This window comes from Aspergillus fumigatus, chromosome 6, assembly GCF_000002655.1.
Source record: "Aspergillus fumigatus Af293 chromosome 6, whole genome shotgun sequence".
Taxonomy (NCBI): domain Eukaryota; kingdom Fungi; phylum Ascomycota; class Eurotiomycetes; order Eurotiales; family Aspergillaceae; genus Aspergillus; species Aspergillus fumigatus.
The window spans coordinates 1952583-1968696 of NC_007199.1; the positions used below are offsets into that span (position 1 = coordinate 1952583).

The 16114-nt window shown below is 52.0% G+C and overlaps 7 protein-coding genes across 7 annotated transcripts; 5 read left to right on the forward strand and 2 right to left on the reverse strand.

The window, feature by feature from the left end:
* The first annotated feature begins 29 nt into the window (after positions 1–29).
* AFUA_6G08340 (putative MFS transporter) lies at positions 30–2442 on the forward strand. Its single transcript, XM_745630.2, has 8 exons — positions 30–52; positions 114–166; positions 251–635; positions 698–730; positions 781–946; positions 1003–1474; positions 1530–1857; positions 1911–2442. The coding sequence occupies exons 3-8, from the start codon at positions 407–409 to the stop codon at positions 2231–2233; spliced, it is 1551 nt and encodes a 516-aa protein (XP_750723.1). The 5' UTR covers positions 30–52; positions 114–166; positions 251–406; the 3' UTR covers positions 2234–2442.
* Positions 2443–2783: 341 nt separating this feature from the next.
* On the forward strand, positions 2784–4621 carry AFUA_6G08350 (retrograde regulation protein 2; the record flags this gene model as incomplete). Its single annotated transcript, XM_745631.2, has 2 exons — positions 2784–2805; positions 2883–4621. 2 exons carry the CDS (start codon positions 2784–2786, stop codon positions 4586–4588), a joined length of 1728 nt encoding a protein of 575 aa, XP_750724.1. The 3' UTR covers positions 4589–4621.
* Positions 4622–5105: 484 nt separating this feature from the next.
* thiA (thiamine thiazole synthase) lies at positions 5106–6632 on the forward strand (the record flags this gene model as incomplete). Its single annotated transcript, XM_745632.2, has 4 exons — positions 5106–5165; positions 5218–5332; positions 5578–5924; positions 5974–6632. Exons 3-4 carry the CDS (start codon positions 5585–5587, stop codon positions 6630–6632), a joined length of 999 nt encoding a protein of 332 aa, XP_750725.1. The 5' UTR covers positions 5106–5165; positions 5218–5332; positions 5578–5584.
* A 217-nt stretch (positions 6633–6849) lies between these two features.
* On the reverse strand, positions 6850–8295 carry AFUA_6G08370 (inositol phosphosphingolipid phospholipase; the record flags this gene model as incomplete). Its single annotated transcript, XM_745633.1, has 1 exon — positions 6850–8295. The coding sequence occupies one exon, from the start codon at positions 8293–8295 to the stop codon at positions 6850–6852; it is 1446 nt and encodes a 481-aa protein (XP_750726.1).
* A 226-nt stretch (positions 8296–8521) lies between these two features.
* Positions 8522–10454, forward strand: AFUA_6G08380 (WD40 repeat domain-containing protein). Its single transcript, XM_745634.2, has 3 exons — positions 8522–9159; positions 9214–9377; positions 9439–10454. The coding sequence occupies exons 1-3, from the start codon at positions 8586–8588 to the stop codon at positions 10327–10329; spliced, it is 1629 nt and encodes a 542-aa protein (XP_750727.1). The 5' UTR covers positions 8522–8585; the 3' UTR covers positions 10330–10454.
* Positions 10455–11129: 675 nt separating this feature from the next.
* On the reverse strand, positions 11130–12899 carry AFUA_6G08390 (glycoside hydrolase family 128 protein). The gene has a single exon (XM_745635.3). It carries the CDS (start codon positions 11960–11962, stop codon positions 11153–11155), a length of 810 nt encoding a protein of 269 aa, XP_750728.2. The 5' UTR covers positions 11963–12899; the 3' UTR covers positions 11130–11152.
* A 1281-nt stretch (positions 12900–14180) lies between these two features.
* AFUA_6G08400 (uncharacterized protein) lies at positions 14181–14309 on the forward strand (the record flags this gene model as incomplete). Its single annotated transcript, XM_745636.1, has 1 exon — positions 14181–14309. One exon carries the CDS (start codon positions 14181–14183, stop codon positions 14307–14309), a length of 129 nt encoding a protein of 42 aa, XP_750729.1.
* Positions 14310–16114: the final 1805 nt, after the last annotated feature.

The following is a 16114-nucleotide window of genomic DNA, read 5'->3' on the forward strand; positions in this document are numbered from 1 at the left end:
TCGACCCGCCACTTCTCCGCACTTTATGCCTGGAGATGGATTACGACAAATGGTAGGTAGTGTAAAGCTCCCTTCCATGGCTGGGTCCAAGTGAGTTCTGATATGGAGCACAGATGCTACTCTCGGATAATTAGGATATCTCAATTATGGTTGAATCCACTTTTCGGTAAGTGTTGCCCACTGCATGTCTTCAGCCATTCTGGTCCGGTTGTGAGACAGGTTAATCGCGTTCCTCGTCCTAATGTTGCAGATCACTTAATAGAGCGGGACATTCTCACACCTCGGCCATTAAAAGGGCGTCATGTCCTCGTTCTTCGACAGAGCTCCCACAATGTCTTTCGATTATTGTCGCCGACTCTTTTGCACTCATAGCGGATACCATTCATTTTAAGCAACACTTTTGGCCATGACACTCCCCAAGGATAATGATACTCCTAAGGATGAATTGAAAGACGCTATTGAACAAGCCCCCGGCGTTGACACGGAGAAACAGAACGCAGTCCATCACGATGAAGACGACAACAACACAGCACTGCCCTCGATGCCTGCATCGGCCATCACTATTGACCCGGTCATCGAGCGCCGGGTCCTGAGAAAATTGGATCTAAGGGTTCCGACCCTTCTGGGGTTCTTGTGTGAGTCCTCCTGCCGCCTTGTTGAGTCTAAATGTTGTTTCTAACAAAAATATCGAGCCTAGATCTTTTGGGGTTACTCGATCGCTCTAACATTGGTTTGTTTTATGACTGAAGTGGAACAAGATCTCCATCTGACTGTAGACAGGTAATGCATACATAGCTGGAATGAAGCAAGATTTGGATTTGAGTGGACAGCGCTATTCTTGGCTTTTGACGATTTTCTACATCGCGTACACGGTGTTCGAGTTTCTAGCGTTGATGTGGAGGATTCTACCACCTCACCGCTGGGCAGCGATCACTGTGATGAGCTGGTAAGTGCCCCGTGACGACCCGGCTTCGTGTGCGATCATCCTCCTGAATGTTTCAGGGGCATTGTTGCGACTTGTCAAGCTGCTGCACAGAATTGGGAGGGAATGATGGCCCTCCGTTTCCTTCTTGGGTTGTCTGAATCCGCGTTTGGACCTGGCACACCGTACCTGTTGTCTTTCTTCTATCGCCGTCATGAACTCGGTCTGCGTATCGGGCTGTTTTTCTCTGCTGCGCCTTTGGCCAACACATTTGCAGGCGCCCTGGCATATGGGATCACGTCTGGCCATTCCAAGTTGGCCAATTGGCGATTGCTGTTCCTAGTAGAAGGGGCGCCCTCTATACTTGCAGCTTTTCTTGCCTGGTTTTACTTGCCAGATCACCCAGCGTCTGCCCGTTTCCTGACTGATGAAGAAAAAGAGGTTGCACGAGCGAGAGGGCTCCGGAAGAGCGGAGAGGGCGAGCGGGTAGCAGGCATTGACTGGACGGATATTGGCCGTACCCTGTTGGATGTTAAAGCCTGGATCGCAGCGGTATGTTGTGCTTCCCCTTGAGCCTCGATCAAGCTGTCCTGATACGGAATTACAGTTGATGTACTTCAGCTGCAACGTGAGCTTTTCTTCGCTCCCTGTGTTCCTTCCCAAGATCATTAAAGACATGGGCTTCACGTCGATCAACGCCCAGGGTCTCACAGCACCGCCATACTTCGCTTCGTTTCTTGTTACAATTGCCACAACCTGGTTAGCCGATCGACTGCAACAGCGAGGGCTGATGATTATTTTGTTGTCGCTCACTGGGGCCATTGGATATGTGCTGCTTGCTACATGCACCTCAGTTGGTGTCCGTTATCTCGGCGTGTTTCTGGCCGCCGTGGGAGTCTTCCCCTCTATTGCTAATATACTTCCTTGGGTACTCAGTGCGTCATCACCAATTCCCTATCGTCTGACCAGATGCTAATCAATCATCTAGATAATCAAGGATCCGACACCCGACGAGGTATGGGGATTGTAATTCTCAATCTGGTCGGACAATGTGGCCCTTTTTTGGGCACCAACATCTTCCCCGAAAACGACGCGCCTCGATACGTTCGAGGACAATCCGTTTGCGCCGCTTTCATGATATTTGTGACTACCCTAGCACTCACTTTGCGGTGTCTTTTGGTCTGGGAGAACAAACGCTTGGATCAGAAATATGGTACCAAGAACGAGGAATCTACCAAAGGAGGGCCTAATGGCAACGATGATGGCGTGGCAGAGGAGAATTATGGGTCTACGTTCCGCTATGTCCTATGATATATTATGATGACGGCTTCCATGATTAGGAATGATGTCTGATATATAATGCGGGAGGGCAATGATACGCAGCCTAAGCTGGATGATTGGCACGATATAAGAATACTATTGGAAACAGAGTTGGGCAGTCTCGACTTGATGACAGATCTTTAAATCTATTTATCTGGTCCTAGAGGTTGTAATGTTATAGGTTGCTCAGAATATGGCTGTATCGCTGCCAGTGATAAATGACAGCTCCTGGCGTGTGTTTTAGTGGGGCAGACAATCCTCGATTGACTTTCGTATCCTCCTGTCTTCTATCACATCGTCAAAGTCATTTGACAACTCTTCTAGAGTGAGAGCCATAGCTTGCATCGTATCTAGCCCCTCTTTCGTGAGTTTCATCTCAAACGGAAGGTCGCTCTGGTCGCTCCTTTATCGCCATAAAAGCGCTTGACCGTACCGACTTCTGGATACCAACATCACTGTGGTGCATTTATTTCATATTCGGTCTCTGCGTTTAGAGAAGTCAACATGAGTATAGAGTCAAAAAAAGATACGGCCAACCTGTATGGCCTGGTGGACATGGGAAGGTAAGTAAAAGCAACCGAAACCCCGCTGCTCCTGTTTCCAGAGCATCAAGTATATTCACTTTCGTCAATCTGACCAGAAAGTAGCAACGGAATTCGCTTCTCCATCACCGACCTTTCCCCACCCACAGCCCGGCTCCTGCCAACAATCTACCAAGACCGGGTGGGGATCTCCCTCTACGATGCCCAATTCTCGCAGACGGAGAATGGGCAGAGGGTGCGGGGGCCTGTCTCGCAAGAGATCATTGAGCAAGTTGTGGACCGCCTCGTCCGGTTCAAAATCACCTGCGATGACTTTTGCGTACCCCCGGGCAACATCCACGTCCTCGCTACAGAGGCCACACGCACGGCACCAAACTCTGACGAGTTCCGGGCGCGGATCAAGGCCCGCACGGGCTGGGAGGTGCGCATGCTCTCTAAAGAGGAGGAGGGGCGCATCGGGGCGTTGGGAATCGCTAGCAGCTCGCATTCTGTTGCGGGACTTGCGATGGATCTTGGTGGGGGGAGTACGCAGATTACCTGGGTGATGGAGGAGGATGGGGTGGTGAGCACAAGTCCCCTGGGTTCGTTTAGTTTCCCGTACGGGGCGGCAGCGTTGAAGCTGCGCTGGGAAGAGGCGAAGAGGCAAGGCGGGGACGCCGAGGCAAAGTTGAAGGAGGAGATGACGAAGAATTTTCAGGATGCGTACGCGCGTATACAGCTTCCTGAACGTCTCGTTGAGGCTGCTAAGCGCAGTGGAACATTTGACTTGTATCTCTGTGGTGGAGGGTTTAGGGGCTGGGGTTACATGCTCATGAACCAGTCTAAGGTCAATCCGTACCCGATCCCGATTATCAATGGCTACCGAGCGCGCAGGGAGGATTTCCACGATACGGTATCTGTTCTAGAGACGGTCTCGGATTCTGAAGTCAGCGTGTTTGGAGTGTCGAAGCGGCGGGCATCACAGATCCCCGCGGTGGCTGTTCTAGTCAATGTGATCATGGACGCTCTACCTCCCATTACGCATATACAGTTCTGTCAGGGAGGAGTACGTGAGGGCTTTTTATTTGATCGGCTTCCACAAGAGGTTCGGGCAGAACACCCGCTTCTATCTGCGACATCGCCATACGCGCCTCCATCTGCAGAGGCAATCAAGGACCTTCTTCTACAGGCCTTGCCAACTTCCTCATCACCAAAAGCATCTTTGCAAGCACCAGAATCCTTCGATGCTTGTTTAATAAGTGCTCTCGCCAACATGCTGTACGCACATGCTCAAGTGCACCGGGCTAGCCGATCCGCTGCTGCGCTTCATAGCACAACCACTGGGATTCTGGCGTCAATCAATAATCTTACACATATTGATCGCGCTCTGCTTGCTCTGATCCTCTGCGAGCGATGGGAGGGCGACCTCCCTCCAGCAGACCAGACGTTCCACTACCAGCTTAGCAGATGTGTGTCGGCGCAAGAGGCATGGTGGTGTCAGTACCTTGGCCGAGTTGCCGCTCTCATTGGAGACGTGTATCCGGCAGGCCGGGTCCCGGAGACGGGCGATAGAATCCAATTAGAGACAACTTGGACGTCTACAGTGAAGAAGAAGGAATCGTGCGATATGTTGTGCCTTCGGATAATTTTCGGCGACGATGCTGCTGCTGCTGCTACTGGGCGGCATATGCTGCAGGAACGGGCGGAGGAGATTGAGAAGGCCGGGAAGAAAAAAAACTGGATCAACGAGTATGGCGTGCGAGTGGGCACTCACATCTTCTACCAATCTCCCGGTACAGCCAGGATATCGCAAAGGAATTTTTGAATGGTACTTCTTAAAGTAGATATTCGGATTGTTGTACTCCGTTAGTCCTGTATCCTCATTATCTGGTGGAGAGTGGGCCAAAGGACGCACATCCACAGAACCATCTTACGTCTGAGTCTCTTTGAGGGTCTCAACGATCAAGTGAGTCATCGAATCAAAGTAAGTTACACGATTGTTGACATTATGATGTTCATCCCGTCAATATGACGCCGATCTCGGTTACTTGAGACGCACACCGGGTAACTGACCCATATCGATGGCGGGGATTTCCGGGAGTCGTTGGAGGGGATAGCGCATAGATTTACCAATTGAATTCTATCGAACCAAATTTGAGTTGTCTCTGATCCATTGATACGTCAATCGCAAATGACACTATCCAATTGAGGGAAACGATAGAACTTTACCCAAGGAACGATGCAGGATGTAGGTTGTCTGTCAACATGGGTGCTCAATTACTCACACTATTTAAACTGCCCCTCCTGCCACCCCCCACATTTTCACCTTCTCTTTTTTCTTCTCTTCATCAGACTTCCTACCATCGTCCAGCGCAGAAGACTTCTCTCAGCAGATATTACAAGTTCTCCTCTCTTCTCTTGGATTTCTCTCGTAGTGTGCTAACCACTTTATAGGCCAATACTATCCACGTGCAATGTAATACACACCTGTGACTCGACCCTCTGGGTCGTTTTCTATCGATGGAAGCCATGGAATCACTTTGGCTGGGCTGTTCATTCAATGATCAAGGTATCTCAGGTAAATCTTGGGCGTGGGCCGGTGTTCGTTCTCATTCATTGGCACAACAACGTTTATCTCTTTTTCGGAGCTCGTAACTCTTGACTGGAGTGCATCCGAGAGAGCCACGGTGCCAATGGATGGGTTCGTTCTGAGATTATACGGTCAAAACTTGATCTGGATAATACCAGCGAAAGGATCATGCCTTCCCTCCGTTCTGTGTTGTCCACGTTCGTGGAATAGCTAACCAGTTACAGACTCGAAATGTCTCCCCCAGCTGCCATCTTTGAGCCCGCAGTGGCCCCATCTCCCAGCCTGAAGGCCAAGGTTTTGGTCCCAGAGACTGTTCCTGCCTCTGGAACCTCCCAGACTCACCTCCTTGACCACTTCGGCGGCAAGTGGGATGACTTCAAGTTTGCTCCGATCAGGGAGAGCCAGGTCTCTCGTGCTATGACCAGACGTTACTTTCAGGATCTGGACAAGTATGCCGAGAGCGACATTGTCATCGTCGGTGCTGGCTCCTGTGGTCTGAGCACTGCGTACGTGCTTGCCAAGGCTCGTCCGGACTTGAAGATTGCCATCATCGAGGCCTCGGTCTCTCCCGGTCAGTTTTCACTCCATAAACCATCCGCTTCGAAGCTAACATCTCCTAGGTGGTGGTGCCTGGCTCGGAGGCCAGCTTTTCTCTGCCATGGTCCTCCGTCGCCCTGCCGAGGTTTTCCTCAACGAGATCGGCGTGCCCTTCGAAGAGGACCCTGCAAACCCCAACTTCGTCGTCGTCAAGCACGCCTCCCTCTTCACCTCTACCTTGATGTCCAAGGTCCTCTCCTTCCCCAACGTCAAGCTCTTCAACGCCACTGCCGTCGAGGACCTGGTCACCCGTCCCTCCGCTAGCGGTGATGCCAAGGACACCCAGATTGCCGGTGTGGTTGTCAACTGGACCCTCGTTACTCTTCACCACGACGACCACTCTTGCATGGACCCCAACACCATCAATGCGCCCGTGGTCATCAGCACGACCGGCCACGATGGCCCCTTTGGTGCTTTCTGCGCAAAGAGACTCGTGTCGATGAACACCGTTGACAAGCTCGGTGGCATGCGCGGTCTTGACATGAACTCCGCCGAGGACGCTATTGTCAAGAATACCCGTGAGGTCGCCAAGGGTCTGATCATCGGTGGAATGGAGCTGTCTGAGATCGACGGCTTCAACCGTATGGGGCCCACCTTTGGCGCCATGGTGCTCAGCGGTGTCAAGGCTGCCGAAGAGGCCCTTAAGGTCTTTGACCAGCGCCAGCGCGAATGTGCGGAGTAAGTGGCTGCTGTGAAAGCTGGATGCAAGGCAATTCGGTGATGGATGGATTCCATTTCACTCTTTCATGACATGGATTGATGACGAATAGTCCCGAAATGACACTCATTGAAATCTGTTTCACGTCCTCTCGTAAAGTAATATATTAGTACACTTATAGGTAGCAACTTTTACAGATGGTAAATATACAGTCGTAATATTATAAGCCTAACAACCCAAATCATTGGCTCTCCTCGATTTTGATCGTTCCCTGGGCGCCCGCCCGCTCAACGATGCGCTTCGCATTGCGCACCTCCCACTCAAACTCCTTCAGCGCCCGCAGCTCACTCGAAACGAATAACCCGCCAATCAGCCCATCCAAGATTCCCGCCCCGAAGCTCAGCGTGCTCACCAAGCACAAGATGAAGGCCACATATGGGAGATGGTCGCCGGTCCACCAGACTCCAACAAAGCAACCGATTGAGACAACAACCGACGCCACGAAATGGGCCAGACGCCAGCGGCGCTGGGAGCGTTCGCGGCGGACGTACTTGTCAATCATTCCTAGTATGTGGTCGTAGGTTTCCGGCGTACAGCTAGCATTCGGCGCACTGGATACAGGATGCACAGCTTCCTTTGGCTCTGTTGCTTGAGAGGCTGTCCGGCTAATAACAGCTTCAACAGCAAAGTGGTCACTCAGCGAGCAGCGCAGTGTCGGATGCCGCTGTGTCATGCCAACCCCGACGGACTGGACGGACCATCGCGGCGCGGGATAGGCAGGAGGGTACCCGCCGTCCCCGACAAAGATGTAATCCAATCTCTTCCCCCGGGGGCAGGGCGAGTCCTTATCGACGACCACATCCTCTCCTTTCTCGAGGCGCTTGCGATCCTCTTTACTCCACCGCCAGGTATTAAACCTGCCGTCGCAGGTAGCGCCGTTCTCGAGCAGGTTGAACTCCGCCGTGGGCACGGGCCTGTTCCGCTTCTGCTCGGGCAAGTCGATGGTAGCGCCAACAGACGAGTCCGGATGCAGGACCTGCCAGACATCGCGGACGGGCGCATGCGCGTGGATGAGCTGGTGCGCGAAACTCGAGGGGATCATGTTGAAATCACCGAGTCCGATGACGAGGTGTCCGCGCTCGGCCGCGCCACGCATCAGCTTGGCGATTTCCCACGCCTGTGCTGTGCGGTGACAGATATACGAGTCGTTGGGTTCTCGTTCATATGGGGCGTGCAGGTGTGTGCAGAATACCTCTGCGACGTCGCCGACTTCTGGTCCGAACCGGATGCGCGCGCAGGCGACGCCCTTGCCGACGAACCAGTCGCCGCGGAAGAATGCCGTGGGTCGGCCGTTGAGTGGGTAGGCGTACATGGTGCTTTCTTCAATGGGCCATTTGGAGAGGATGGCTAGTCCTGCGCCGAAAATGCCGCCAAAGTAGAACTTGCCGTAGGGGAGGATGTGGTTAGTTTGCTGGCGGATGCTCTCGTAGTCTTGCTGCGTCCAGCATTCTTGCAGACCGACGATTTGGGGAGGAGGGTCAGCGAGAGCGAGTTGACGACCGATCTCTGATAGTCGTTCATGGCGGTATTTGGCGAGATATTTGAGGCCCCAGCAGTTAAGAGTGAGGATGCGGATCTCGGAGGGCGGGGAGGAGAAAGACGGAGAGGGAGATCGAGAGGGGTCCATGGTGCTTGTCAGTATATCAAATGATCGACGAGAGCCGTAAGAAACGCATTCTCAGATTGATCTATTGGAGAAATTCTGAACGCAGTAGATAGATGCAGAGCGCCGTCCTTCTTGCCAACGTCGACATTATTTGTATGCCTGGAAATTGAGGACAACAATGAAGTCACGTCTTCACCGCCTCAGGCCGCAAGGCGTCATTGGCCCGCGTGATTTTCATTATCGCGGCGTTGTTATCACAAGTCTCTGCCATTGAAGATTCACATCCCTGGCTTTCTTACCAGTCAATTGACATGGCCCAAATGGACAATTCGGATCATCGTTCCAAACGTCGCCGACTAGAGAGTCTGTCTACGCAGAACATCAGCACTCCCGAGACTAAACATGCTTATTCGCCCATCGACTCCTCGTCGGATGAGCTAGCGGCTCTCTCCGACCATGACGAGCAACGTCGTCGCGTGAGCTGGACAGCACAAAAGGTGTACCCGCCTAAACGACCGTACCGTCGAACGCGGAGCTTCAGCGGCTCAGAATCTCCGGATGAACTGGCCGTCGATGCCGACGTCTACTGGCGGTCGCGCAACCGCGGACGCAGCCCGTCGCACTCCGAAACCAGCGCCCAGGAGCAGCTGTCGGAGCGCTATCAGGATGACGAGCATGAGGCAGATGAGGAGGAGAGTACGCAGGACGTAGAGGTTGATCAGGAATATTCGGACCGGTCGCCTACGCCAGTGCCTCCGCCGGCCCCTCCTCCGCCGCCCAAGCCGGAGAAACTGACTTATCAGCAAAAGTTCTTGCTAAGAGGGCATCTGCGGGGGGTATCGGCGGTGAAGTTTTCTCCTGATTCTACCATGATTGCCAGTGGAGGTATGTTCATCCTCCAGAACGATCCTGCAATGGGGGTGTAACTGATGTATCTAGGGGCCGACGGCGCCGTCAAGGTTTGGAATACGCGCAGCGGGAAGCTCATCCATACGTTCGAGGGACACTTGGCGGGCATTTCCACAATATCCTGGAGTCCGGACGGGGCTACGATCGCGTCGGGGTCGGATGACAAGACCATCCGGCTGTGGAACGTGTTGACGGTAGTGCCATGTGTCTACCTTTGTCTTTTTGACCAAACTAATGTCTTTTTTCCATTGACAGGGCAAAGCTCACCCTATTCCCTTTGTTGGCCACCACAACTACGTCTACCAAATTGCCTTTTCCCCAAAGGGCAACATGTTAGTCAGCGGTTCCTACGATGAAGCGGTCTTTCTATGGGATGTTCGGTCGGCCAGCGTGATGCGGTCGCTGCCAGCGCATTCCGACCCGGTTAGCGGGGTCGATGTCGTGTGGGACGGGACGCTCATCGTCTCCTGCGCCACGGACGGGCTGATTCGGATCTGGGACACGGCGACGGGCCAGTGCCTGCGGACGCTCGTGCACGAGGACAACCCGCCCGTGACGGCAGTCAAATTTTCACCCAACGGCAAGTTCGTGCTCGCCTGGACGCTGGACGACTGCGTGCGGCTGTGGAACTACGTCGAGGGCCGTTGCATCAAGACGTACCAGGGCCACGTGAACCGGAAATACAGCTTGCTGGGCGGCTTCGGGATCTACGGTCTGCCGGGGGCGCCGCCGGAAGCGTTTGTCGTCAGCGGAAGCGAGGACGGCTCGATCCTCTGCTGGGATGTGGTGAGCAAGAAGATCCTGCAGCGGCTTGAAGGGCATAATGGGGTGGTGCTGGGCGTGGATACGTGCAGTCTGGGAGGGCAGCGGCTCATGGTGAGCTGCGGACTGGACGGGACGGTACGGGTCTGGGAGGAGGTAGAGGAGGAGAAGAAAGAGGCAGCCGAAAGCGACGGGGTCGCCGTGAAAACTGAAGAGAACGGAGACGGTGCTGACGATCGTCGCACCGGCAATGTCGCAAATGGAGTCATCGCAGACGAAGCGCCAGTCAACGGTCTCAAATCCGAACCACCTACTCCGCAACCCCAGGAGGGGGACGGCCCTGGCGAACGCAAAGACCAAGACGGTGACACACCGATGGAATGAACTGATGGGGCGGTTTGCATTTGCAGATGTTATGTATATTAGGATACCCCGGCGTCTGGAGTTATACAATCGTGTCTATATTCTCATGCACTGGTCTACATCTACATCTATTTTTCCATATCTAGCATGTGGTGAACGGCTTTTTCTCAATTACAGCATCCCGTGGTACGCCGACAGAAAACATAACGAGGGTACCGATTTCACATGGCGACCGAAAAGACGCAACTGCTAATTTTCTACCCTCATTAACCGAACTCCAACTAATATTCTTCTATATGCCTCTGTGCCTGAACATCATTATTAGGGTTGGCCAGCTCAACAGTGGCTCTCCCAATCAGCATAGAGCTTGGAGCATTTCAGGTGTTGACATTATCAAAAATCCACCTATCAAACTGCTTTCCAAGCTATTCAATCGCACAAATCCATGGTACAAAAGATAAACACATAAATAATGCTTCTGAAGTAACAGACAATGGCAATGGCCCCCTCCTTCCGATGGTGATCAACGTCTTTCACAGTTTTACCTTCCCTTTGTAGATAAGCTACACGACTAACAATGAATCTGTTACGAATTATGGATCTATTCTTTTTATTGTAATTGGTTTTGAACCAGAATAATAGAGTTCTGTAAGCAAATTACAGAACGAAAACACAGGGTCTAGACTTGGCACTTATGTGTGAAAGTGCGCTTTGTTTTCTAACTTTTTAGGGTACAAAATGCCCATTCATTTTCCAGAGACTGTCTGTAGTAAGGGTATACCTATTCGTCGACTGTCTCTGAGAAGAACTAGGGCCACAGTAAATAACAAAAAAAAAAAAAAATCTAAGAAACATAGACATGTCCAGTGGACGTAAGACCACTTCCGCTGAGGAGGTAGTTGTTCGCACACATGAAGTAGGCATAGCGGGCGACCATGGGCTGCGAGTCCAACCAGGGGAGAACCTCGGTGAGGAACTGCTCGGACTCGCTGGACGACGCGCCGGTGTTGATGTCGTTGCTGAGGGCAAACTCGGTGATCCAGACACTCTCGAGGCCCTTCTCGGAAGCGAACGAGATGGCCTTGTTGACGAAGGTCTTGAACTCCTCGGCGGAGTTACCGTACCAGTGCACGGCGAGGGCGCTGATGCCGCAGTCGGTGCAGGACTGCAGGAAAGTGTTCATCCAGTCCAAGCCTTCGCCGGGAGAACCGCTGTTGGTGACACCGGGGGAAACCAGCTTGGCCTTGCCGCTGTAGGGGGTGATGTACTGCTGGTAGGCCTGCGCGGCCTCGGAGGGGGACATGGCGGACTGGGCGCTGTTGTCGGGCTCGTTGAAGCCCAGAATGTACTGGCTGCCGCTGGCAAGCGCCGCCTCGATGGCTGAAGCCCAGCCGCCGAACATCTTGCTGCCCCAGAGCATGGGCACGAACTCGACGCCGGAGGGCAGAGTACCCGAGGCCAGCATATTCCAGTCGTACGCCCAGGAAATCGAGCCATTGCTACCGAGGGCTTGCACGGCCGAGGCATCGTTGTAGGCGGCTCCGCGCTTGGTGCTGGAGCGCTTCTCGATGTGGCGGTGCTGGTGGCCATGGGGGGCGGCCACGGCGGAAGAGGCCAGAAGGCCGGCAGTGAGCATGTTCTTGAAGGAGACCATTTTGAGTCTTCTCCTCTTTTGTCTTCAAGTAGGTTGAGTAAGGAGCGAGGCGAGAAGCAAGAGTTCTGCAAAGATTTGGAAAAGGGAGCGACGGTGTGCTTGAGCGAGCAAGCAGCAGATAAAGTCACAAGAAAGGAATGACTATTGACCGTGCACTGCACAGGACAATAACAGCAAAAGAGATTCTAAAGGAGAGTGATAAGAGGAGGACGAGAGGAGTAGAAGAAGATGATGATGATGAACAGATGGTGAAGAGGTCGAGGAGGAGGGGGGGAAGAGGGACAGTTTAAAGATTGTGTCTCTTAGGGTAGACGCCACAAAGAGAGTCACCCAACGAGAGTCTGGGCGCCAATGCTCCTGAAAGACATCATTATTGCAGTTGTTCCTGCTTTGTTTTCTCCTTCTGAATAAACAGGAAATCCAGCGAATGCAGCAATCTGATTTGTAGGGACGGGGTTCTGTTCCTGAGGCGTACACACGCACACCCACGGAACTCCACCAGGAGCCATCCACGGTGTGGAGGATGGCACAACCATTGGGCCTATGAAAAGAGACCTGTCTGTCAGGTACAGGTACAGGTACAGCTAGAGACAGCTCACATGCTGCGAAGATGATTTGGCACCACCGACAGACAGAATGGATAAAGATGTGGGCCAAAAAGATCCGTGAGGATAAAATGAAAATGAAAATGAAAATGAAAATGATGGATGATGGGTCAGATGGGAGAAGAAGAAGACCTGATTGGGTCTGGACTGGACTGCCTCGGCGCCTAAGGCTGCTGGCACTACTTACTGGTGGTTAGCACATGTGTTTATTCTGCAAAGTCTGTTCACAACTACTCAATAATCATAATCGAGACTGTTTGTTTAAGACAAAAATAACAGTGACCACTATTTCAAGAGCGTCCAGGTCTGGAGCCTAGACTATTGATTGTTACTGCGACAGGAAGTGCGTTCGTTGACCACATCCTGGCGTCGTTAGCGGTCTTTTGTCCTCTTAGTCGTGCTCCACCAGGATCCACGACAGTCCAGACCAGAAACTCCGATTTCCCTTTCCATTTGACTGCAAGATAGTATTACCGACTACGTATCCTCAGGTTCCTTGGAATGTTTGATTACTTTCTGGGCAAATTCGCCCAAGAAACCCTGTATCTAGATAGCTAATCGACAAACAAGCCGAGACTCATCGAGTCAAACACCGCAGGAAAACAAAGAACTCGAGCGTGAAACCACTGACATCAAGTTTGCGAGGTGGCTGTCCTGCATACGTATGCTTCCTAGTTTTCCGGATGGACTCACTATCTGCACACTAAGAAGTCATGAAACACGCCGATCGCTGAGGACCGCCACTACCAAGCATCGCCGGTCTGCCCACTAGCTTCCTAGTGTGCGCTTTATTCGAACACGGCCTTAAGAGCAAATGGCAAAGCAGATTGTCCTGCTACTGGTAGGCCAGACGACGTGGACGTGGAGATGTGGCTGTCGCCATATCAAATGTCTCATCCACCAGAATTCCCTTCGTCCACACTACTGAAGAAAGGGGATTTCTTCTGGAACCATGTCTCGCCTTCGACTATCTCCTAGGCCTGACAACCCCCCGCTCTTCCTGACCGATTGCCCATGGTTGAGGCTGGATGGTGTCCTTCGTTCGTCCTTTCCTCGGGGCCAGTATTGGCCGTGAATGGGTCACCATCAGGGCTGACGGATGCCACCGGGTTGTCATTGGAACGCCCATCGGATGACACTCGCTGACAGTCAGGCTCCACGTCTGACAGCAGCCACTGAGGTAATAGAGAGTGGCGCGGCGTGGCAAGCATGATATCTGCCTGGCGGTCCTCCCAGCGAAGCGCCGACCACGGGGAATGCACCATGATGGTTGGTACACTCTACCAGATTCGTGGATCCATCTATCGAACGCAAACTGTGTGAGAGATTCATCTATAAGGAGCCTACTGTAGCGCTCCAGGAACACCCCGGATTCCCCGAACAACATGATATCTGTATCAAACAAGGCTTTCACTTTGCTCTACAGCGCGGCAGAACTTTCCTTCAGGATCGCGCTGGCCTGCTAGTAGGGAAGGGGATTTGCCTAGGCTGCGAAGGACATCCTTCGCCGACTCATCATGAAGTCATTACCCGATTCGGTAATCGTCCATGTCATTTAGGAAAACACAAGATTCGTAGGCCATTTGCCACAAGTCTCCGAGTCCACAACTATAATGATTGATCAGGTTGAACAGAGTACTTACTCTATTCATCCCCTAACCAGCGCAAATGTCGACAAGGCGTCTGAACACGGTCGTTCCCAGCCAATCCTCGTTGGGAAGACAATGCTCTGCCTGGCCTGAGGAGGCTTGAAGACTGAGATTGTCACGATTGCATCCTGATTCTAGAAGGATCAAAGGTCGACACCGATATTTGAATAAATAGTAGACCAACCTTGGAAATCCGTGTTATACATCGTATTCACCTTGTCTTGGGGATCTTGTTTTCTCTTCATGCACAACAGAGCCATCCTGGACCGCATCATCTGTTTCATGTCTCTGCATTTGTGCCATCCTAATTGACGGATATAACAAAAGGTTGATAGGTAATCCGGTGGTTTGCATTAATGGCTTTGTATAACTTACTATACCATGAATGCCAGTGCTGATAGAAAATCTCTAGGCAGATCATGCATCTGCTGCACTGAGGTTCAATCAGCTACTATAAGCCACAGTGGTCCAATGCGGAATGGAATTTCATAGTGCTTAACCTTCCGTGTGCTAGAACAGGCGTCTTTAAGTGCGCTTTTTCATGAGCATCTATCAGATACTCAGTGAAAACCACATGGATTCAACACCAAACTATCAGCAGATTTGCCATGTTTCTGCTTCCGTCATTGCCATGGCTTGAGTATCGGATGGACGATAGTGATTTGTAAAAGCAAGGAGCAGCTGACCTAAAGAGCCAGGAGGAACGAATGCCCCTCCGTCAGCATCACTGCTAGCAAGACCTTCTCAAAAACTTTCCACCAGCCCACCCTGCCTATAGAGAAGTCACATACCTGACATATGATGACCGAAGTTGACAAGGGTGGAATGTGTAAAGTCCTACACCAAACGACCCACCCCCCCCCCCCCCCCCTGGTCCACCGTCAGCAAATTGCTGGTAAGTTCCTTGCCATAGCTTCCCGCCAGCCAGCCCTGCGAATGGATCAAGTCACTTACCTCCTATATCTTCTCAAAGGACCAAGAGACAAATACCTGCATATACAGGGGCGGACAATCTGGATAAAAGTCAGCACAAGCTCGCACAATTCCTTCGCTGGTATCATTTTTCAGTTGAAGGGAAATTGACATCCCGGATTGCATCTCAGAGCAAGGAGCGAGTTGTGTCATCACGACAGAGCGAGATTTAATCCATAAACCTAATCAACAGAAGGGGCACAATGGCCCCTTCGTCAGCACAATGACTGGTAAGGTCTTCCACCGTCTCCGCTGATCAACTAATCAACCCAGGGAGGTACTATGGCATGGCACGAAACGACATCAGACCTAGTACTGCTCAATTCCGACCATTCTCTCGACTCTTAGACTGTTGTGACAGCAGGCTGGTGGCAAGAGGAGGAAGGCGGCAAGAAGCCGGCAGTGTGAACTGCATGGAAGAGCTTTGGTACAATCTGCAGATTTCGTGGATAGCAAGTACTGCAGACAAGAAAAGAACCATACAGCACTATGTATAACAAACAAAGAGCGCAAACTTGCAAGACACAGGTCAGATTCTCACGATTATCCGTCTTTCCCCAAGCATATCCACCAGCAGAAGCGAAGGACTATGAAGGACCTCTGGGACATCTGCACGAGCTGTGAAGCTTGCAGCCTTGACATAGGCAAGAACTTACTAGTAAGCTTCCTACTGAGCTGTGAAGTGTGACAAGCTTAAAGTTAAGACTGGTCAGCAGGTTCCACGGGGCCCGATGGGCTCTCAGTTAAGGCACGTTATGACGGTCAGAACTGAAAGAAGGAGCAGCCTCGAACGGATAACTCGGTGAACTCATGCCACCTCAATCCCTAGATTATCAAGAAGAAAAAAGCTCAGGTTCTTATAAATGAAGCTTATGAATGCAATCAAGCAGCTCTAACTTTGAGCCCAACTGATCAACTCTCAAGTG

What these genes read in the sequence shown, in the direction of transcription:
- AFUA_6G08380 (XM_745634.2), top strand. Translation starts at nt 8,586, where the DNA reads ATGGCCCAAATGGACAATTCGGATCATCGTTCCAAACGTCGCCGACTA. An exon ending in TACCATGATTGCCAGTGGAG is followed by an intron (nt 9,160 to 9,213) that starts GTATGTTCATCC and finishes TGATGTATCTAG; the next exon opens with GGGCCGACGGCGCCGTCAAG. An exon ending in GGCTGTGGAACGTGTTGACG is followed by an intron (nt 9,378 to 9,438) that starts GTAGTGCCATGT and finishes TTCCATTGACAG; the next exon opens with GGCAAAGCTCACCCTATTCC.
- AFUA_6G08390 (XM_745635.3), bottom strand. Translation starts at nt 11,962, where the DNA reads ATGGTCTCCTTCAAGAACATGCTCACTGCCGGCCTTCTGGCCTCTTCC.
- AFUA_6G08340 (XM_745630.2), top strand. Translation starts at nt 407, where the DNA reads ATGACACTCCCCAAGGATAATGATACTCCTAAGGATGAATTGAAAGAC. An exon ending in GACCCTTCTGGGGTTCTTGT is followed by an intron (nt 636 to 697) that starts GTGAGTCCTCCT and finishes TATCGAGCCTAG; the next exon opens with ATCTTTTGGGGTTACTCGAT. An exon ending in TTAAAGCCTGGATCGCAGCG is followed by an intron (nt 1,475 to 1,529) that starts GTATGTTGTGCT and finishes ACGGAATTACAG; the next exon opens with TTGATGTACTTCAGCTGCAA.